Source organism: Triplophysa dalaica, chromosome 1, assembly GCF_015846415.1.
Source record: "Triplophysa dalaica isolate WHDGS20190420 chromosome 1, ASM1584641v1, whole genome shotgun sequence".
NCBI classification, from domain to species: Eukaryota; Metazoa; Chordata; class Actinopteri; order Cypriniformes; family Nemacheilidae; genus Triplophysa; species Triplophysa dalaica.
The window spans coordinates 8,090,220-8,114,609 of NC_079542.1; the positions used below are offsets into that span (position 1 = coordinate 8,090,220).

The 24,390-nt window shown below is 37.2% G+C and overlaps 1 protein-coding gene across 2 annotated transcripts in view; it reads right to left on the minus strand.

Annotated features, from left to right (window-relative positions):
- Window positions 1-1,914: 1,914 nt before the first annotated feature.
- Window positions 1,915-24,390, minus strand: part of LOC130426938 (protein phosphatase 3 catalytic subunit alpha) — a 79,825-nt gene continuing 57,349 nt past the window's right edge. The window contains exons 5-14 of one of the 2 annotated variants that reach the window (XM_056753956.1): window positions 23,856-24,001; window positions 21,419-21,558; window positions 19,899-19,976; window positions 17,741-17,835; window positions 13,950-14,075; window positions 13,592-13,663; window positions 9,423-9,507; window positions 9,243-9,340; window positions 5,876-5,905; window positions 1,915-3,696 (exon numbers count right to left, since the gene is read on the minus strand). In XM_056753956.1, coding sequence (XP_056609934.1) covers window positions 3,497-3,696; window positions 5,876-5,905; window positions 9,243-9,340; window positions 9,423-9,507; window positions 13,592-13,663; window positions 13,950-14,075; window positions 17,741-17,835; window positions 19,899-19,976; window positions 21,419-21,558; window positions 23,856-24,001 — 1,070 coding nt within the window. In that variant the 3' untranslated portion in view covers window positions 1,915-3,496. The remainder of the gene's footprint in view (window positions 3,697-5,875; window positions 5,906-9,242; window positions 9,341-9,422; window positions 9,508-13,591; window positions 13,664-13,949; window positions 14,076-17,740; window positions 17,836-19,898; window positions 19,977-21,418; window positions 21,559-23,855; window positions 24,002-24,390) is intronic. The other variant, XM_056753963.1, reaches the window with a different exon arrangement.

The window sequence follows — 24,390 nt, forward strand, 5'->3', positions numbered from 1 at the left end:
GAAATTACCCAAGATATAGGAATAAAGTATATTTCACTTAAAAATGAAAATTCTGTTGAACTTTTTACTTATCCTTAAGTTATTTCAAACCTGTATGACTTTCTTTCTTCTGCAGAACACAAAAGATGTTTTGAAGAATGTTGTTAACCAAACAATGGCGGTACCCATTTAGTTCTTGGGCACAAAACAATGCAAGTACTTGAGAACCCCCATTGTTCAGATACCGATATTTTTCAATTTTTGTTATGCGGAAGAGTAAAGCCATACAGGTCCGAAAAATGACAAGAGGGCAAGTAAATGATGAAAGAATTTTCATTTAGCGGTAAACTTTCACTAAAATTAAAACTGGTTTGTTCCCTTTTGTCTCAACCATGGACTGAAAACAACTCAGCGTTTTTTTTTCTTCAAACAAATAAAGCATTTCTTATTGAGTTGGTATGACATTAGGAGTTAAATTATGGATTGTTGGAGCCCCCGGTTACATTAGAAATTCCAGCACTAAAATGTTAGAATGTTAGTTCATCCAAATATGAACGCCTTGGAGTTTGAGCTTTTCATGAAATATAAACACATTTTGAGGGCTGGCACAAAAATGGTTTTGCTTTGTGTGCCATAAAAAAGTCAAATGAATTGGGAAATGTACATGATAAAAATATTTTGGGGTAAATAATCCTTTAAAATGAGATAATGTATTAACTGAACCGCAACACGTTATACGAATATTATCAAGCCCCCCCAAAGGAAAATTTGGCATTTAAATTCTTTACACTTTTTATGTGCATTCATTTATAAATGCTTTACAGGCATTATTCCTATTCCTACACGTACTCCTAAATTCTACTCGTTTCCAAAGATTTGATTTATTCCATCTTACCCCCAAACAGGATGTGAGAATCTGCTTCCTTCCTGCTCTATTGTGTCTCACACGATCCATACACAGACGGAGGCCAAGGAAATTCAATGACATGGTCATTTCTGTGAATCTCCTTTTAAGTAAACTGTGAGCTTTGCAACCCAGCCTATAGGTCAATGTTTAGAGGAAGCAGAAAACTGTTAAAACATGACAAGATAAATCAAAAATCGCATCAAATTGATATTTATTGAACTAATTCTGTTACGCAAGAGATAATGCATGCTTGGGCAGTCTCATTTGAATTTTTTGGTAGTGTAGCGGAGACTGAAATTCAAAAGAATGAATCTCTCGAAATCCATTCATTTTGCATTTGGTACACTTTAAATATAAATCATTTTGGTTGTAGTGGCCCTCTGTATGTCAGCCGTAACAGTCATTTAAAGGGATTCTTCACCCAAAAATGAAAATTCTGTCATCATTTACTCACCCTCAGATTTATTTTACACAGTATTTGTTATCCCTACTATGGCAGTAAATGTGGGACGAGATCTGTTTGGTTATTGACATTCTTCCATAATCCTTTCCCATATATAATGAATTTTCATTTTAGGGTGAACTATCCCTTTAAAGTAGATGAATTTACAATCAAGGTCAGATTTTCATCAACCCGACGAATATAGTGAAATCCTTATTAAAGGATTTAATCCCATGTGTAATGTGATATTATGCGTGTTGTTTTTAAAGGAAACCAAGTGTACTCCCTCACATAAACTTCCTTTCCACCTATTTAACAAAGGTGTTTTCATAATCCCTTGAAACGCATCTTTATGTTTTGCCAAATTTTTATCAAACAACTTAATCAGGTCTTCCGAAGGAAACACCTTATGGTCATGGATCTGCCAAGTGCTCGCTTCCTATTTGGTTGTTAATGCCGGTCAAGTCTTCATTGCCTCCAGAGATTTGCGACAAACGCCTTGTAAAGGTGCAAGCACATGTAAAATCCATCACATGAAGAGAATTCTATTCAATTCAACTTATCTGAGAAAAAAGTTTGACAAGGCTAAATTTCATGCACATTTTTATTGAACAGTAATATAAAATACCTTTTCATAGTTGCGAGTGCATGCGTCATCTGCCAACAGTTTGGAAGTTAAATTATAAAAGCAAGGCTTCATTTCGTGTAGTGAATTACTTGGGCACTTAAGCAGTTGTTTAAAAAAACATTGATGAAGTTTGTTTTTGTAAAGTATTTAGCAATAATAAACTAATATACAAAGCAGAGTTAATAATAATAATTCATAATAATATGCAAATTACACTTTTTTTGTCTGTGGCACATTTACAAAAAAAAATAAAGAAAAAGATTCTAAACCTTGTATGACACTAACAGCTATCATGCATTTTGAGATTGACATTAGAGAACCACAAACTTATTTCACGTGAACACCTACACATGCTATATCGCACTACTGGTGTACATACGAGCGTTTGTTTAAAACCATGATTCCTCATCATCCAATATTAATAGTAGATGCTTTGATAACAAAACAAGTTAAAGGCCAGAAGCTTTTCCAAGTGTTATAGCTAAGAATGGCGGTACATTTCCAGGATTTGTACACTAAGCACACTACAGGTAAAAACAGGCCTCGGCAGCCAAGGTAATTCAACATCCTTAGATAAATCTTATAAAACATGCATAGGCAGATGCTTTCCATTAATCACATTTTCTCTCTCATTCTCATTTTTTTTTACAGAATATAGGTGCTTTATATATATTGTTTTTTGTTTGTTCGCAATATTCAAAAGATAACACACACAATTTCCAGCAAGCCACAATAAATTTACCCCCAAACCCACCCGAAACAAAAGACATATTCGCAAATGATAAATGTTAATTCCAGTTCTGAACTCCGAGAAAATCCATATTCATCAAGCTAGCTTGCAATTATACAGAAAGTAGGATCCGAGCACACACACCAAAGAAACCTGAGGTAAGCATAATCTGTACAAAACCATAAAACGTTCCATTTTTGGCATTATAACAATGTTGCAACAATCTTTTAAGACTGCCTAATTTACTCTATAGAGCTAGTTTATAAGAGTAGCAAAAAAGGTATCAATAAATAGTCCTTACTTAGTTTGTACACCCTTTTTATGTTAAAAACTTTTTTCAACGTTCCGTCTATTTTTAGTGCTGTATTTTTGTAAACGTACAATAGTTAGTAAGAAGTAACACACACGAAAAGAGAAAAACAAAAAAAATCTTAGATCCAGTAAGTAAAGGCCTTTTCACATAAGACAGATCTCTCATTTGCCTGCTGTAATTCCCCACACCAAAACCAAGACCACCCCCACCCAAATCATTCCAATAAGAGTGAACCGATGAGAACTTGTCATGGTTTCTACAAGCAAGAATAAAATCGACATAAATTTAAAGGCATATCCAAAGACTAGTGAGTGTCACTCTGAATTATGTTTGAAATGCTTCTCTCTCCCTTGACTTGCTTCCTTTATCCTGTTCTTCTCCCTTCCTTTCCTCTAACTCTACACTCCAAATCCTTCCTTTCCCTCCATCGGCTATGGCATGGAAAAAGAGAGGGAGGGGCTTAATCGCTACGGCGAACATGCTGGCTCGGTGCAGAATCACTGGATGTTGCCGCTTCCGCTGCTGGCCTTGCCCTCTGTGCCGTTGGTCTCGGACGACAGTGCTTTATTGAGCGAGTTGAGGCTGGCGTCGCAGGGCATGGCATCCCGGCGGGGCGGCATTCGCTCGTTGATGCGGTCCAGGCCTTTAGCCTCTGCGAAACTGCTGATCTTATGCTGGGGTGAGAAGCCTTTGATTGCTGGGGTGGGAGGGAAGAAACATGGCGTAATAAGCCAATATCTAACACAGTGCTTGAAAATCACATGAATTTTCTATAAAGTTTGGCTGTGATAATGCATAAGCTTATGGCATTAGATTTGACGTTACCATATGAGGCGATTTTCTTTGATTTAACAACAACAAATTCCAGAACACACTATATATTACTTATAATAAATAAATAAATACCTCAAAATCGTACAATCATATACAGTACATTTACATTTACGCATTATACTACATATTTTTTTCCAAGTATGTGCAATAGGCCCTTTTCACATGACGTCACGCATCTTCCGTTCTGCCGCGAAGCAGTGTATCGTTACTTCTGTTTGCGCCTCAGAATGGAGTTTATCGAAGTCCTTTGCATAGCTGCCACAAATATGGCTAGATGATGTACAACAACTTGCAGATACATTTTTGCTTACGACAAGATCAAAGTGAAATAAAGGATACACATTTTTCATTGAACAGTACTCGTTTGATTATTGACTAAGTGTTTTCTTTTCTTTTTGTGTTAGGAAAGGTGCTAGGATAAGTACTTGAATAAGTGTAAGTTTTATCACTGTTGTTAAATTCCAGCGAGACGGCAAAATGGATGTCCGTCTTGTTGTTTGTTGCAAGACCGATGTTATGATATACTGCTTTGCAAAAAGCCCGAAGTTAAGTGACGTCATTGTGAAAAGGACCTATCCCTGGGATCAAACCCTTGACCGTTAACGCCATGCTCTGACCACTGAGCCACAGGAAAGCATGTGTACACAGTATATACAGTATTCACAAGGTCTATGTTGTGTTGTTGTTTAGATAAAATCTGCATTTCCTGCACAGAACTATAAGCAGAGTTTTTTTTTTGTAAGAGAACACAAATATACACATTGGTGACCAATTTTGGGATTACTGGGCGGTGCTGGGCTGTCTCGGTTCTGGAGGGCCTTGGAATGAAGCTGAATCATTTGCTTATCACTGAATAAACCAGTCAAATGTTTTCAGGATATCCTGCGAAAAACATTCTCCAGCTATCTAGAACAGAGCTTCCCACCACGCTCAACAACAAATAGACACAACACCAAGGACGGTGTTTAAAGGAATATGTAAAAACGCTAGAGGGAAAAACAGACAAAATGTATGTATATAAATGATGTAACTGTCACATGAATGACTCAAATATACACTAACAAGAAAACTTGGTGCTAAGCTAACCACATGTAATCCCTGCTGCAGCAAACTTCAGGGATCTACAAACATTTTGTTTCCCGAGTAACTCTACCATATGACTGCCATTTGGTTCTATACTTTAAAATGTAAAAGATTTGTGTTGCTGCATAGTACAGGGCAGACACAGGTTAGTAGCCAAGTGTTACCAGGAAAAGCACAAGGACACAACACAGACATAGATAAACCACAGGGAAAAGTAAAACATAAACCAGAGTATCGACACAGCTGGCACCTCTTTTCCGTAGGAGAAATGTTCAAGAAGAACAACCACATAACACAGAAGCTGTAAATAGCAGTTACAAACCTGCGATTTAAAGAGTAGCTGTCATTGTTCTTGCAAAGTTTAAACCATTTTTCAAGACGAAAGTCCAAAGCCCAAAGTAAAAATGTGTGCAAGAACAAAAGACACCTACATCCAAACATTGTTTTAAAGGGGTCCCGGGTGTTTTAATAAAGCAGATGATTTTATATAAAGTGACTTAGAAATAAGAGAGCGTTTAACATACTGTTTGTATTTTTAATCTAGAATAGTAAGCACCTTATTTCCATTAATGTCACACAAAAGAATTGTGATTGGTATTTTTTGGTCAACTCTACGCTCTGAAATGTCCTCTTGGCACACAATACAGAAATGTGACTACTACTGTGTTTTCCATTTAATGCATTTTTACTAACAAAAGTTGGCCACAGCTTTTCTAACAAAACGTGTTGCATCCACAACAACTTCAAACAAATTGCATGAGTTCCCCTTTAAAACAATAATGAACTTTTTGTGTTTCGTCTTACGTTTTCCTAATTCTCCTCAGCACACCAGCACCACAGGCTATTTGCCCAAACACCCAACACACTACACAAGCTACATTGACATGAACCCAGTGGAACCCATTATCTGTTGCACAGATACAACAGAAAGAGGGAAAAGGGGCCGTTGACCTATTTACCTTTATCTGCCTCTATAGCCTCAATAGTAGCTGAAGAGAAGAAGAGCGGGTTGCAAAATGATTTAGAGAGATGAGCAGAACAAGTTACATTGGTCATGTGAGTAGAAAAATAAGCCCAATTTGACACTCATTGTCATTAAAAACTGTCATTGTCAGAGGAAGAGACAGACAATGATGGGTAACTTGTTTTTTTAAATGTGATGATACATTTATAAAGAGTGGAGAAGATCAGGAGTTTGACTATGAACAATGTTTGTGGTGCACGACAAAAGCTTAAAGGTGTTTAGTCATAACATGGACATTAATGAGGTGGTTTTACACTCAAAACAGACAGTCGGACCAATCAAAGCAATCTGTAGAAGCGTTGCTTTGGTAAATGAGGATTGACATGTACCAGGAAAACTTTATTTCCTTATTTAATGTGGACGCCAACATCACAGCAAGGAAGAAGAAGTGACCCAAAAGCTGGGCTAAAGAGTGAATATGAATTTATAAAACAATTTATAGAGCATATTGTTGTACAAGCAGTTTTCCTTCATGATCACAATTTTCGAATTGTGTATGATTATTAAACTTACCCCAATCTTTAATATTCAACTTACCCTGTTCTTCAAGTAATCACATACATTTGTATCAGAATAATGAAATTCTAATCTACACTAAAACTAGGGCTGTCGATGGATTCACTTATTTTAATCAAAACTGATCCCACAAATTTTATGCAGTTAATGCGTTAACACATTCATCATGAGGGAAAAAACTACATTTGAGCAGTTTTTGGGTTTGGCAATGTGTGTTCTTTAAACATGCTGGTATAAACATTAACACCTATAGACTGTTTCACCGGACGCTGTGCGCCTGACCCCCACTTAACTTCCGGTTTGTGTTTGGGTAGGGTCTAATAATATAACTATTTATATATTATTTAATTTATGTTCATTTTAATTTGTATTATTATTTAACTGTATAATAATTGTATTAAATAAACGATTAGTTGAATTTTGTTGTATGTTCATTTTATTAAATAAACAATTTGTTAAATGGGTCCGTAGTTTGGTCGCATTTTAACAAACCGTAGGGTAGATTGACATCTAGCGGTTGAGCTTGGTGTCGGAGTCTAAATTCGAATTTTGGAGAGACAAGTTTAGCCAAGTAACACTTATTCTCGGTTCCTTAAGATTCTTATCAGAAATAATCTACAGGCACACTATTGTTTGTGAATGTGTACCGGAAGTTCAGTTGGAAGGGGGTCACAAAAGTGCGCATGCGCAGTAACGTTTGTTTATGTTGTTAAGATGAAACCGTCTATATGAATGAATCATAATGACAGATGACTTGATATAGGCTTGATTTATAAATCAATTATTTACAGAACATACCTGCAATAGTGAGACAGCATTTAAAGGGATAGTTCACCCAAAAATATTTGTATATCCTTTACTCACTCCTACTTCATACCAAACCTGACTTTCTTTCTTCTACAGAACACAAAAGAAGATCTTTTAACGTTCACGGCCCTCATTGACTTCAACTGTAACCAATCAGACATTTCTCAAAATATCTTTAGTGTTCCACTGAAGGAAAACTCATATACCGGTTCTGAGGTTGAATAATGATGAAAGAATTTTCATTTTTGGGCCAACTATCCCTTTAAGCTCTGATTGATTACATTCAGCTAGAATGTTTTAATTTTTTAGAAATCACACAGAACTGCTTAAAATGTTTCATATGTGATTTAAATGCATTCAAAATGTTTTGTGTGTTAACACGTTAACTTCGACAGCCCTAGTGCAAACTATACAGTAAGAATAAACCAATAAGAGTACAGAGAACAGCCAAACACACACACACCGACACATTAAAGCTAAAAGCTAAATACATCAGCTGTGATGGAGGGCCTAGCATTACAGCAGAAGCACACTAATGTCCACAGAGACACAAGGGCGGGACATCACTGTAATTCCACTAATGCTGTAGCAGAATATCTCCTGACATCTCTCTACCTCTGGCATGTTCTTAACCCAACCAGCCACAGGCAAAATGGCCGCTACACATTAATTCATAAATGAAACCGACTATAAAACCAAAGCTAAATTTTGAACATAAACCATCCCTGATCAATGCAACGGATGGGAGAACATGCCAGCGAGACGAGAGCGAGTTTGATTTCTGCCTTGGTTTGTGAATGACAAGCCTGAGATCAATTAATTCATAATCCTCTTTCTTTGAGAGCTTGTCAGTTCTGAGTATTTCATGTAAAGGGGCATGATGTTACCGATGTAAGGTAAGACTGAATGAAGAATCACTGACATCTCTATTCATGCCCCTTTTTGTAATGATGTGAAAACAGCAACTAAACATGTACGTATGTGTTTTAGGAACATTCTTCCCTTTCTGTGGTCAAATTCAATATGTCCAGCATCATGATATTGCTTATACGCATATATAAAATGGAATCAAGGAACTTAAAAACCCCATGAAATTACACCTGGAGATTTTTGTTCAGGTCTAGCGCTAACATGTTAAAAATTTTCAGAAAAAGTGACCCCAAAATTTACCCGCTGAGGTGTTGTCCAATAAAACCTTCTCTATTGTGAGAATAATCTTTACCTCTATGATCAAATGGTGACAAAAAGCTATTACCGACCCGTTGACTATCCCAAAATGACAAGCCCATCTGTCTACGCTGCCTTAACATCCTGTTTCAATAAAATTGTCAACAAATTAAAATTGTGTATGTAAAATAATTTCAGGGGGTGTGTAAGTGTATCCTTTGATTCGTCTTAAACAAATAAATGCGAATGTGTTATTTAACTTTCTAAGGGCGATCAGTTCTTATCCAAAATCCCATTGACAGACTCAAATCTCTAGCAAGTTATAAATCTGGACACAGTGAATATGAGATGAATAATACACTGATAACATGTTCCTTTAAAAGCGTTTGTCATTTTGCTTGTGGCCCCTTTAAATAAACATAGAGCGAAACTATGTTTCTTAAGAACAGATGATCTGAATTATACTTGCACAACTGATTATACCTGCAGTTTCTAGGGAGACAGAAGAGTGAAGGAGAGACAAAATGTGAAAAAGATCGGAAAGAGAGAGAGAGAGAGAGAGAGAGAGAGAAGGAAAGGGAGCAAAGAGGAAAGAATATTTAAGTTTCATAACAAAACCACCAGGGGGAGCACAGTGAACATGTTAAGTTAAAAGTAATCTGACAATGTAAAATGCATACATTAAAGAAAAGTGTTAAATTGTGATCTGATTTAGTTCTAAGTTAATATTGTTAAATCAACAGGCTTGAAAGAGGCCTGATGTGGATGTGTTTTTTACCTCTGACCACATAAATCTGTGTGTGTTGTCTCACCGTTCTGGAGTTTTTCCTTGCCTCCGGAGAGGACTCCGCTGGGCAGCATGCCGGTTGGAGTGAGACCCTTCAGCGTCAAAACACTCTCACTCTCCTCCCTATAACAATACCCCATTGTTACATATCGATAACAATACTTTTAGGATCAAAACACTCACATTTTGCACACACACATCTTACCGAAGAACCGAGAAGACTCTGGCCATCTTTCCAATAGCACGGATCTTGTTCCGGATAACTTCCTTGCGAGCTGAAGCCGTGGCACCTATGTGACACAAGCAAACATATATCCGGGCGTTACATTATAGCGTACGGATGAAAACATTTTTGATGAGTTGCTTCATTAAAACGCAAGCAGTCAGTTCATTGCCAAACCTCACAACTTTAAACGTTCATCAATCATAATTACATTCCAACTAAAATATCTAAAAAGACAAATGAGTAAGTGGGCTGAACACTTCCTCTGAGCGTCATTATCCAAACTGTTGACTGCAGGGGAAGCACAGCTCTACAGAACTTGCCGTTTCAGCACGTTTAGTGTGGATCAATACATAGATTTCTCACAGCGGCCTGTGCCTCTGGACCTCACCCCTGAAATGCATGCTAAGCATTCAGCTGGCCTGCCATTAATCCTTACAGTCACACATATGCTGGGGTTAATCATAGTGTCATGCTATACAAATGTTAAGGAGAAGAACCTTCTAGTTTTAACTGACGTTTTCAGTGTTACAGGTTTTAACTTTGTGATGCACAAGCGAGTGTCTGAAACCAACACTGAAACCAACACAATCATTTATTGAATGCTTCATAATGCTTCTTAACAAAAGTGTTAACATAGATGTTAGATTTGTTTAAGCGTGGGTGATACACTGGTCCTAAAATGTATTTAAAACTTTAAGGTTTTGTTATGGGTTTTTTTTGCAATGGATTACCAAATATCGCACCAAGCATCATCAGCAAACATCTGAAATCATCTACTCAAAAATAATTAGGGATGCACCAATAAGATTTTTCAAGACTATTTTTCAATATGACTTTTCTAGATCTATTTAAGCACACAACTTTTGGCCGAATCCAATTTTTGTCACTTGTACACTTATGTGTACTTTTTTTATAAAATAGACCACATGTTTTAAATGAGCAAAGTTCAGAAACACATGAATTAAGGTATACTAGCTGGTTTATTTCTGCATGGTTGACTATATGAGACCCTTTTTTTGCACTTATGCTTTTTGTTGTCCTTAGGTTGTTCCAATTGCTTCCGTTGTTTACCTAATCTGTAGGTCACTTTGGATAAAAGCATCTGCTAAATGACTAAATGTAATGTAAATGCATTATCAAATACTTTATTATCAAATACTCAGATGCATTTAACATTAAACGGGCCAACATAAAATTACAAACTATTTAATTTTGTTCGTTTCATTTTAATAATCCTACACAGAGAAAAATGCTGGTTCATGACATTATTCAACTTTTGGACATTTCGGAAGGACACCAGCAATATACAGTCAAACTTAGGTTTTGTGGTGCTTTAAATAGATACAAATCATCCAATAATTATTTGCAGCTGATACATTGGTGCATCTCTAGAAATAATTGCTTTTGCCTAAAAAATTTGCTTGGTATAATATTTTGTATTCAAATGCAATGCGCTTATTTTTAGGTTTGCCTTAGGTGCATCAAATACCATTTGGGGTCACAGTATTTATACATAGACTTACAACATGGTTAGGTGGAATAAATGGTTACAAAGTATAAGAGGGATGGCAACAATGTGAGGTGAATCATAAAATGTAAAAGATAATAAAATCTGTATCCAAGTCCAATCCACATGATTTCTAGAAGTTCTTAAAAAAACTTGTTAAACTCCATGGGGTGTGTTCTCATATCAGAACAGCGTAAGCAGTTTTCCTGCATCAAAGGGACACTTCGCCCAAACATGAAAATTTTGTAATTTCCTCACCTTCGAGTTATTCCAAAAATCTGTATATATTTATTTATTCGGATGAACGCAGAGGAAGATATTTGATATAATGCTTATAACCAGCCAGATTCCCCCCCATTGACTACCATAGTAGGAAAAAAACAATGGTAGCCAAAAGTGCCCCAGAACTGTTGGCTGTCCTACATTCTTCAAGTATTTGTATAAGTTTATTATAAAGTTTTTCCTACTATAAGAGTAAATGTGGGGGATATCTTTCTCTGTGTTCATCAGAACAAAATAATGTATACAGATTTTGAACAACTTGAAGGAGAGTAAATTATGACAGATTTTTCATATTTGGGCAAAGTATCCCTTTAAGATGTCAAGTGAAAATTCACACACAACCACCAAAGGCCTCAGACAAATCTCATACAGTTTCTAATATATCATTCATCCGGTTCCAACAGACTGGGTGCATATAACACAAAATTAGTATCTGTGGATATTAGGAGTAGGTTGATTACTTTATTGTTAGCTCAATCACCGCCCCTGGGAAAAGGTACAAGCAAGAGGCATTGCTGCACAGTGCACACCGCATTTAATTTTGAGAGGCTGTACCTTTCTTGGGCCCATATATTAGCTGTCCTTCTTTAGAAACACCCCCAGAAGAAACAGAAAAAGAACAGAATGATCAATGGATGGCTGAAGAATGAGAGAGTGCAGCGAGGAGAGAATGAAAGTGGCAAAAACACACCCATTAACTAAAGAAAAGAGAAGAAATGCCTTACAGAACTCTGAAACAAAGAAAAGGAGATTGATTATATGCAACAGAAGAAATCTTTAGAGAGAGAGAGAGAAAGAGAGAGGGAGAGAAAATTAAGCGTGAATATGTGAAAAACAATACAAAAGGAAACAAAGTAACAAATATTAAAACAGGTCTTAAAGGAGTAGTTCACCTTCAAAATGAAAATTCTGCCAAAAGAAGATATTTTGAAAAATGTCGTTAATAGCCCCCGTTCACTTGCATGTGTTACTTGTGAATGGGGGGCTTTGCTGTTCTGTTACCAACATTTTTCAAAATATCTTCTTCTGTGTTGTGCAGAAGAAAAAAAGTCATATAGTTTTGAAAGGACATTCGTTTGGACAGTGCTGCAAAAATATAGGCGGGATAGATTCCTCCATCTTTTACAATTCTTTCCCGAGAGATGTGATGTTTTGATCTTCTATTGGTCTCACTCACATGACCCGAATTCGCAGGTCAGAGTTCACCAAACTTAAAAATTGCTACACAGCAAATGCAAAATATCTAAGGACAGGCTAGTGTTTCCGCATGCGTATGAATGGAAGTGAATGGAGTGAAAAGTCAAGTGTTACCATGGCATAAATGATGACAGAATTTTGAAGGTGAAATACTCCTTTAAACTACTTCAGAAAGAGAAAGAGAGATTGTGTGTGTGAATGAGACAGCGAGGAGATGATAGTGTTTATGAGTAAGAGCTCAACCTAAGCTAAGCTTCTTATTATCTAGTTTATGTCAGATGGCAGTTATCCTTTCTTGCAAGTTTCTTCTTGAAGTGACAGTGTGTCACATTTAAAAAAAAAACTAAACCAGACCTTGTAATTTTCTGAAAAATAAAGAAAAATCTGTAATGCTAGCCACTTAAAAAAAAAAGCCACTTCGATGCTGGTTTTCGGGCATTGGTGTATGTTTGCCAAGATATTCTGAGTGCAATGCAGTCCCTACTGTATAATAATTTCTTACCAGTTCAAATGAGTCAACAGCGTCCAGCACAGTATATGATATCTGCGTCTCTTGTCCTCCTTCAATTTAAGTTGAGGATTTTCTCAGTTATTTTATAGTTCACAAGGCTGTAAACTGTCAACCTGTTGGCTATGTGAAGTAAAAGCACACCTCTTTCAAATAAGCCCTTATGATTCGATCAAATATTTGAAAAAAAAAATACAAGTGAAAAAAGTAATACTACACTTGTTAAAATTTGAATCTATGCAAAAATCTAATTATTTACTTTATGTTTGTTTTTTGCATTTTTACATAGGATTATAACATAGACTATCATAAAGATTTTACCATATTGTTTCCCTGTTTATACAATCTGTCCTATTGGCTTACACCTTCAAATAAAACCTGACTTAAAAGCTGTTATAGAGAGGGGCTCCATATGGCACGACTCCCTTTGGCAAGTGATGTCATTTCCTGTTGATGTGAACGGGTGTTGGCTACACTGCCTAACAGTGTTGATAAAGCTTTGTACAATATTCAAACATGTAAGCCCTTGACAATCATTTATCAGACAACCTTTAACAGATTAGGTTCCACTGTACAGTAACTCAGTATGACAGGATTGCGACCCCTTGTGAGATATAGACCAACTGGATGTTGTTTGCGTTTGTGCCTTCTTACCATCTATCTCTTCATCGGTGGTCAGCTCATCATTGGAGCAGATGCTCAAAACATTTACAAGCATCTCAGTGACTAGATGAAAAAGAGAGGGTTTGTTAGTTGAACGTATTTAAGATTTGTAAGAAAAGTTAAATATTTATGCATGTTATAACAATTAACATGAAACATGAACAACTTTAGACTTTCTTAGTATTTTGCAGGTATGACATTGCTGTTGGTGCAAAACCCAATGATGTCATTCAAGATCTGAGAATGTTTCAAAGAGCATCTTGTTGCTCACGCTAAATGTAACAAACACAGAAACAATTTACCCAGCCTGTGGATTACTATAAAAATCGTAGTGAAGCAAATAGTTCACCTTTCTCTCCAACAAAGGGCAAAGACCAAGTGAAGACGTCCATGAAGTTAGGGAGCCAGTAGGGATGAGGAGAGCAGTTAAACTGCCGAATGTTCATGACATTATTCTCATATTTCAGCACAGCAGCTATAAAAGGTAAGAAAGAGAGACATGGTGAGAGAGAGAGAGAGAGAGAGAGAGAGGGAGGTTGGTGTAAAAGATACAGCTGGATTCTGTCAGTTTACATCAGAACTCAACACAGTCTCAGATATACACACGCACACCGAGCATCTGTTAAAATTGTCAGTATCTCTCAAAGAGTCCATCATCCCGATTTAGAGACAGTCATGTGAAAACTACTTCCTTCCTACAGCTATCCATGTATCTTTAATGCCTAAATGACCATACATTTTTAAAAGTGCCATAAAGCAAAGTATAGCAACGTTTCAAATCAGCATTTCTAGATGTATTGTGGTCATTCCAGTCCATTGTTTCAACGAAATCAAACCTCAGGAGTGACAAAGTCATCCAACAGCAGTGTGAAAAACTGACAGCATGACAAGACACATGAAAACTGTGTTATAAATCAGATTTGTTCCCCCTATTTTCCTAAATACATGTACAAATATTACTGTTGCATTTGTTTAAAAGCGAATATGAACTTGTTTTTTTTTTCGGTGTCTGGGGTCTGAAAAATACAGAGCATCTTTTCTGTTATTTTGACCTGTTTCTCCAGCATTCATATTCTGCGAATATGTCCAAATAGAAACAATGGAGGAAAGAAATGATCGTTGCGACCCACGTGTGTGTGCCCCAGATCTGCCGAAAGACGACACCGCGCAGTAAAGCTCGCAGAGGGGGACTTTCCCATCTCATCATCTTAATAGTGTTTGAGAATAGCAGGTCGTCAAACATGGATCGTCAGGCAAGCAAGTGTCAATCACATGTCAAATACCAGACGTAACGGACCTGGAGATATGATGGATATAAACATGCCTTAAATGTCACTCAAGTCTACTAACTATACGTCTCGGTAAATTACAACATCTTGTTAATCAGATAAAATATTATCTTTCCGCAGTCTATAATTAGGTGGTGGTAAACGCCATAAATGCTTTCAGAAGAGCTGGCCTTATATTCCGCCCACAGAGAGAGAAAGAGAGAGAGAGAGAGAGAAAGAGAGAGAGAAAGAGAGGATGTGTTGTTTGGAGATGGAGTTATAGGTTTCTAATTACCAATCTAATTAAAAATTGAATTACTGAGCGAGGAGGAACAATTAAAGTAAAAGGAAATGGCACATGCAGTACCACATGCCACCACTTGGTGTCTCTTATGCACAGTAACACTTTCAATAATTCAAGGTATAGGAGTAAGAAATGTATATTTTTAAAGGCACATTCAGTGTTAGAACAAAATGAATTATTGTACTCTGTAAGACCAACTGATCTTTACCTACACAAAAAAATGAGCTTAATTCACAAACATTCTCTGAAAACAAGTCTTATTATTTCATGCAAATGTACGTCTCTAGTAAGATTAGAGATGGTAAGATAGTTTTATTGAATAACAAGACAAAAATGCGAATTGCAGTGCAGTGAACACGGTATAGATGCATAAAAGCAGTGGGAGAAATTTCCACTTGAGGGTCACGTTTACATCAAAGATGAACATTATCTTCCCTCTGCCATCGTCACTTTTTCTTCCTTTTCGTCCACAGTTGGCCATGACATCTAATCCTGCTGTGCCAAAAACCTTCAAGGCCACAGAAGACACGGGTTTCCTAGTGACCGATGACTTTCTGCTACGGTTGTCATGGTAACGTGGCTCATGCTACATAATCATGGATGCAAAAAACAGCATCGCATCTGCCATTTCGATAATCTATAGATTGCCTCAACATCCTATGCTTCACAAAAAATACCCATAGAATCCACAGCATTTCTTATTTAAACTCATCGGTATTATAGATGAAGGACTGTTCTGCGTTCTAATCGATACTAAGAATGAGCTCAGAGGCCTGGCAAAGACAGTGTCCATTACCCCCGCTGTTTTCTACTACTTTCTCCATTATGAAATCCAAGCGGAGGTTATGTGTCCATTAACGACAACAGAAAGCCCTGCCAAAACAACTGAAGTGCTTGCTGGATTATATCTGTTGCTCTCGGGCTATCATGTCTTGTCAGGGGTTGCCTGATTGACTCTATTTGCGCAGTCAGGGCTGTGACGCTCACGGTCAGAGCATGATGGACAGCTAGTGGATCAATCTGGCGACCCCTGAGCGTGATGGATAACCCGGGCTTCCCCCCACCGGGGTAGATTTACAGCAGCGGTCGATTGGCCATCAATCTCCTCGCACATTCATGTCCAGACTTCATTTGCTGGATAAAAAGGTTCGATCCTCCCCTCCTCCATACTCGGCTGCTTAATTCAGATTTAAAGGAATAATTCAGTTTGGTTGATCCACCTTCTCCTCAGAGGACAAAATAAAGGGAACAACAGACCAAAAACGACAACGTTAACAAGCACTTGGACTTTTGTTTATAGGGTGCTCAATACTGTGCTCATGAAAATGACGGCTTCTGCCATGAAAAAATATCAATCTCCTAATAAAGATTATACAGTGGTTATATTTCATGAAGACTTCAAAGCAAAAAGTGGGGTCACAGGACCAAATGAGAATCTGTCATTGGTTGAACAAATGACACAAATTGACACTACAGAGCAATATATTAAAAGTATTACAATTTGTCCAATAATTCTTCAATAAATAAACTTGGCATGCAAAGACATTATTTCTGAGGTAAAGGTGAAGCCAAACAGCGGGCAATTTGCTTTTCCTCTCAGTGTAATGCGTGGCAAGCTATTTGAAAGGGATAGTTTAACCCAAAATGTTAATTCTGTCTTCATTCCCTCACCCTCAGGTTGTTCCAAACTTCCAAATAAATGTCTTTGTTCAGCTGACCACAAATGAAGATATTTGGAAGAATGTTAGTAACCAAACCGATCTCATCCCCATTGACTGCCATAGTAGCGATAGTAAATACTATACGAGGCAACGGGGGATGAGATCTGTTTGGTTACTAACATTCTTCCAATATCTTCCCTTTGTGTTCAGGAGAACAAAGACCTTTATACAGGTTTAGAACAATCAAAGGGTGAGTAAAGGATGACAGAATTTTCATTTTTGGGAACTACCCATTTAAGGTCATTTGCATTGAACTGGCAAAGATCAGATATTTGACTGGTGAACTGTTAGTGAGCCTGCATCAAAAACATCAACAAGAGATAAAAATATCCATTCCAAACTTTAAAAAAATCAGCCATTTCTTTAAATCTACAAGATAAAAGTGCAAATTTGATACATCTGTATGTCTGATGCCTTTCCTTTTCGAAGTGACATAACATTTTCAGCCCAGTACAGAACCATTTACCGTTCATGCTGTTTTAACAACACACTTGGCATGAGGACATGAAACCAAAAAAAAACACAGAAGCTAACATACAGATGTCGCTGACAGACATTAAACACAATTACATCAAGGTCTGTATGTGGGTGTTGTGCTGCGTGTTTGAGATCCTCTGCAATGTCCTCCTAACTGATCAATCTTCACCTTTTCATTATCTGCAAATGGAGGAAAGTGAAGCCTGGCAGAATTACCTCCTCTCTAGCTTTCTTTCACTCTGTGAAAGTGCTGACTAACTTGGGTCTGTCCATCTTGCAGCTCCACACGAATGCAACAAGCCACACCTTAGGACCTCTCCCTCCCACACACACACAGTCAACATCATTCGGAGATGTGTGTGAATAATACCTTTGTTATTGTAGACGTCTAAGTAGTTGGGAGCTGAGAAGATAGTGATAAGAGAAGGGAAGCCCGTAGTTTGACTCTTCCTGTACATGCGATACCTGCCGGAAAAAACATAATCTGTCCTTAGAATAGGGTTCAGTACAAATTGTGTTCGTGAACTGAAAAAACTGAACATGGTTGTTGCAAAATATACTCATTTACAGTATCTCACAGAAGTGAGTAAACCCCTCACATTTTTGTAAATATTTTATTAGATATTTTAATGTGACAACACTGAAGGCATGAAACTTTGTATGAAGTAGTGAGTTTACAGCTTGTATAAAAGTGTAAATTTGCTGTCCCATCAAAATAACTCAACACACAGCCATTAACGTCTTTACCGATGGCAACAAAAGTGAGTACACCCCTACGTGAAAATGTCCAAATTGGGCCCAATTTCCCGGTGTCATGTGATTCTTTACTGTTACAAGGTCTCAGGTGTGAATGGGGAGCAGGTGTGTTAAATTTGGTGTTATCGTTCTCATGCCCCAATAAAAAACCCTCTTGGTGGGGACCCCCATAAGACGGGATTCAATTCGAGCACTTTTTGACACTTCCTGTCAATGTTTTCCTCTAAATTTATGCTGATTATTAGATGTCTGGATATTATTGATTTTATAATCATCTATAACCTGCAATCATAAATTTCATATTTTAAAGCCATGTTTCTGACTTCATTTGTGTAGCAGTCATCATCATAGCTTTGATTCATTTTTCCCGCCAATCATATTCTCCGTCTGCTGGTGTAATCATTAAAAATCTTGCTCCTTCAATCCCCAGCAGTGCTGAATCTGAACATCAATAGCTGGGATCTCGGTCCTTTGGTGACTCTTTGAGCAAGACATCTTGTTGCTCTAGGGGGAATCTCTCGGCCATTAGTGTACTACGAGCAGCTCTAAATCAAAAGCGTCTGATAATTAGCGTGTAACTTCCTTTGGTGTTGCCCTAATTTCCGACGCCCTGCTGTTATAATCAGGGAGCCAGAGACTGGCAGTGTGGCAGCCTTTTCAAACAATGACTCCTCGATAATCAATGAACGCCCTAAAAACAGCCTAACTCAACAAAATCTGACAAATCTAAAGCAAATAAGCCGGGGTTCAGCCCAAAATGCTCGGTACATCTCATAAAGCAAATAGTTAAGGGACTATTAAAAGGATTTCCTTCAGGTTAAAAGCACAAACATGCTTTGCTAGCAAATTCCTGTAGCGTAACTTAATATACTTGGTGTTTAATTTCATATAACGCAATCATTTTCTCCTAGATTTTGAAGGGGTTCTGCTAGTGACAACAAAATAGTCTCCTGGAGAAAGAAATCCTGCTGTAGGGGCCTGGCAATGCATTAAGGGAAAATACTGGGCATTTTTCCGATTATAACTTAATTAAAAATAAATGTTCAACATTATACAATTGTTTAAAGTTAAAGGTCACTTGATTTAAATGGTTTTTTATGATCCAAAAAACTGCTGAACATATCAGCATATTACAAAAATAAAGTTTTATTAAAAATGGATAACTTGGACCAAATAATTAAGGAAAGCAGCCAGTAAGAGCACAAAAATATGGAAACTTATCACATATTCCAGGGTGGCTGGTTAATAAAAAAATAAAAATGACATTTTGCACAATCTAGGCAAAGGGTGGCAGCTAAAATATAGTTTTGACTCATTTGTAGTCACAACCCAAATACTCAAATGTACATTTGAGTTATTCTATGAACTTACTATTATCATAAACTGCAATAATTAATAACCAAAATAAAACCGTAAAAGATCTTTTATGTGGTGTATATATAGCACTACATTTCAATGAATCAGGTAAGTTCTTTGCATCTAAACTTGCTCAAAGCAATCTGAACATGACCCTGTGGACAACATAGATCAATTACAGCTCAACTTTAATTCTTTGCTGTGTATGACACATCCCCGATAAGTTCATGTTCCCTTTGTAGTCGATACGTTTATTAACTTATCACAGCAGAGGATAATCAACTCCTTCAGACATAAATAACAAATCCCATAAAAGAAATTGACCAGAAACAGTGTTTGCATTCGAATTTGTAGTCCCTTTTGACAACAGAATAACTAACACAGAAGAACTGTGTGTGCTGTTCTGCCAAACTTACCCAGCATCCTGTGCTTCGTGGGCTCGGATGACAGATAATAAGTTGTTGTGTTGTAGAAAGTCGCACACAGCAGGATAACTGTAGGAAAAAAGAAACCGATGTTGAAAATAACACTGTATTAGAATGCCATTTCTGTTATTTTTATAAATGTTAATGAATAATAATTAATTAAATGATCAATATTTACGCAAATAATCATTCACATATCTCAGCATTACATCTTTTCATCATACCAATTGTGAAAACATCACCAAAGGCATTCATTCACCGGTTCATGGAAATTATCATAAAATGACAGTTAACATTAAAATACTTGTAACTGGAACAGTACAAGACCGGCTTAGACAGCAAAGTGCACATTGTTTCCTCCTGGGTAAAATCTAAGATTTGCTGTTTCAGGAGGGCCACGGTGCTGACAGTAGGGTCACTGTATGTACATTTTAAAGCAGGCAGACATTTCAAACACATTGTGTTGTTTACCTTTCGTAATACCATATTGCAGCCTCGCGGCCCAAATAAAATGTCATTTATAATATTGATCTTAAATAATAAAATATTTTCAATCTTTGTTGATACAAAACAAAGCATTCAAGTATCAAAATAAAGTTCTATAGCATTTGCATCATAACACAGAAGTATAGGCAAGTTTTTTTGAAAATTCTAATTCTACACAGTACAACGGTACGCATTGCAAAGCATTCTGGGATTACTTTCTATTCAAAAGAATAAACACGATTCCACTTTAGATTCTGGCCAAAACAAGATAACCTAGTAGGCAGCATATTCTATACATAAATTAATCTTTAGAATGTATCTGTGTTGCTTAAAAACGCTGCCTCCACAGGCACCACTGTAGGTTTTAGAACCGAACTAATCATTTCTTTCCACCATCAGAGACAGTGGTATTTCCATCAGCTCTGCTGTGGGTGAAGTTGCTTGATAACTAAATTCACAAAGCCAATTTCATTCTGCTGCGATTCTATAGCAGGCGTATGACATTTCCCTCTTTGTTGAAGCGAGGCCAATGCACAACATAAATCATCTTTGTGTAACAGTCAATAGAAAATCAAACAGCACAGCACTACAGGAATATGGTCTTTACCGTATATTGATGCCATTTCTATTCTACAATATGGTGGGTTGCACAAAATGTAGATGAGGCAGGAAACAAAGGCAGAACATTGGCAATGCAGAGGCTTACATTACGATGAATACATTTTTAATATCTAGAATTGTTTTCTATAATCTAACGACTATAGCATGCCATTTTGCCTATTAAATTGGTCTTCTTTACTCAATGATGCCCTGGTATTTTTTTCATTTCTGACTAAAATAAATTGAACAGAAATTTTTAATAAACCCAGATCACTGCACACATTTCAAGTTATTGCAAACAACTGTCTAGGGTTACATAATATGTAAGGTAAAATCTAGGCATGCAAATTTATAAAGTGAGTGTTGTTGTATAAAGTGTTCTCTGATTTCTCATGGAGGAAATGTCTCGATAGACGTATTTGTACCTGTAGAAATAGGAGCAGCCTCTCACTGTGTTGTGTGTGAAGTGTTCCTGGGACTTCTCATTGCCAAAGTCCTCCAGCGGGTCCGACCAAAGCAAGTCGCACATTGGTCCATATGCGGGAGGCTCTTTGAATCTGTCTAACTGGAAAGAAAAATATATACTATTAAACTACTGTACTACAGAGTTAGATGCATACAGAGACAGATCCTGCTATAAATTCTTGCGAATATAGTCAGAAATACAGAAAAACACTATTAGCCCTAGCCATTATAAAACACATTTTAAAGGTCCAGTGTACGAGATTCAGCAGCATCTAGAGGTGAGGTAGCCAATTGCAACCAACGGCTCAAACAACAGGGGGACCTGTGGTGTTTGTAGATAGAAATACATCATTCTAGGTAATAAAAACATGACGCTTCATTATGTAAGGTCTTTATACTCCTCTTCAGATAGTTATGTATATTAGATAGCATTTATGTCAACAGAGCCTTCAAAAAATTACACATTGGACCTTCAAGCCTTTTGAGACATAGCATAAACATGTTTGCTATTTTGGTAACCATTATGATCAATTTAATCAGAGGTCTTTCAAATGTATTTCATTTCTACAGTGTGTCTCCTTGTTTCGATAAGAAATATACGTTCTAGGTTCTGGGATTCTGTACTTTTCCCCAAAGGTGTGTAACAGCGCCACCTGCTGTACAACAGTATAAACACTGATTCCCGTAAAAACGTCTTTGGCGGGGAACCGTTTTTTTTTAAATGACGAGATAAATCATCAATGTCGGTGAAAGAGCTAATGAAAAAGAGCAAGATATTTTTAAAAATGAAGGCAAGACCACTAAATTAGGTCTAGATGGAGAACAGTCACCTCTCTCCGGCTCATTCTCCGGGATGTTTCCTGTTTAAATGCTCCAGCATGCAGGTTGTGCTGCCCTGAAAGGCAAGTTCTGCCTTGCATGCACACAACCGCATTTTTTGTTTTCAATTTGGTAAAGCTATCCCACACTTTAGTTGTTCGCATTCATTTGTACTCCGACATAATTCTCGCTGCGTGTCCTTCTACTGCGATAGCATTCGAGAAGGCTGCATTACACTAGCGCTACCGTGCCATAGCGGTCAAATTGTGATATTGCAGGCCCTTAAATTAAGTCACGTAATCAAACGACTACTCGATAGTGATGGGAAGTTCGGATCATTTTATTGACTCGGACCTTTGAGTCTCGTTCAGCAAAATGAACGAATCTTTTTTCCAGTCATATCGTTCCTTTCGTTCATTTTAGCAAAGTATAAATAAAATGTTAGTTTCCTAACAAATGTACTACTTATGCAAACGTTGATCACATTACAACCAATACAAAACTATAATGCTAAAATAAACAGAAAATATTAATTACAGCTTATCCAAAGCTGTCACATCCAGTAACAAAAGACCGAACGACTCAAACCCGAAGACTCGGGAGGTGAACTAATCAATTCTCTTTCCGGCTCTGATTGCATTTGTTAAACGTCCGGAATATGTCGCGCAATGCGCATGCGCGACTGAACGAATCACTTCCCATGACGACTCGTTCTTCCCGAGTCACATTTAAGATTCGTTAAAAATTAACGAATCGTTCACGAACGACCCATCACTACTACTCGACAACAAGAATATTTGTCGACAATTTTTTATTAAAAGAATTTTATTAAAAAAATGGAACTAAATCCCATTATATTCAATAATTTCTAGACTTATAGATTCTAACTGGGCGAGGGAGTGAAAAAGCAAAAGCCAAAGCAAATTTGCTTCCACAGATGCTATGGAAGTCATGTATAAAAGAGTGAGACACAAGATAATGATGATACAGCAGAGTTATTCAACTGCAGAATCCAGGTGTCTGTGCTAAAAATGAGAACTACTGTTAAATATTTATTTTCTGACCATTTATTATGTGTTTCCAAGTTAATTCTAAAGACCCCTTCAGAGAAAACATTTGAGGAAATTGAATCTTCAGAATTACAGTCAGTGGGAAAAGGGAAACTGGATAAAGTGGCTCTGTTCCAAAGCATAGTGAGCTGCATATGTAGGCAGCCTTTTGGGGCCTGTTTCCGAGGTTAAGGCAGTATTCTAAGCGTTCAAAGATGCATTTTTGTGACAAAATGCATATGCCATGCTTTAGGTTGTTTTTAATAACAAACTTAACATTTCATTTAAATGAGAACGCTGTTCATATGGCATGTGATATACCTTTTGTTATGCCCATATTGTGCTATGAGTTACAGTCTCTTTGTGTTCGCCTGAAGTTCTTTTTGATGATTAAACAATCTGTTTATAATATATTAACATATGCAATAACATGTGGCACTCAAAATCAGCATATACTGTTGGCTGGCTTTCATAAATCAAAGGCTGGCACATTAAAGAAAGAAACGACACTGCTCGGTAAAACACATACTTTTCTGATGTCATCAAGGTTTGTGATTTCTGGGGACAATCCTCCATGCACACACAGGAACTGTTGGTTCATGAGGGCGGCCAGAGGAAGGCAGTCAAAGGCATCCATACACGCATCATACACCCGCTCCGAATACTTAATTCTACCTGTCGGGGAAAAAAAAGGAAAACCAGTTGAGGAGGGGAAAATAAAATGGCCGCCGGTCAAGGCAAACATCAACAAACACTCACTCAAACACAGCCCTGTGCAACAGCCAGAGACGGCAAGTCTTTAAAAGGCCATCCAAACACTTCCAACATCGCCTTTAAATGGGGTGGAGGCTTTTCCTGCCCCAATCCAAGAGCAATAATTCTGACATGTGTAAACATTACAGCAAGCCAATATAATTTTACTTCAAATACAGAGCCAGGAAGTGGCTTTGCTTCTAACTAGAAATGTCAGACAAAAAGAGTCGTAGTATGAAAAATGATGTGTGACCAGAACACCCCCTGTTTATTTTCCTGTGGATGACAGGCAAAGTTTTATGTGTGATGGT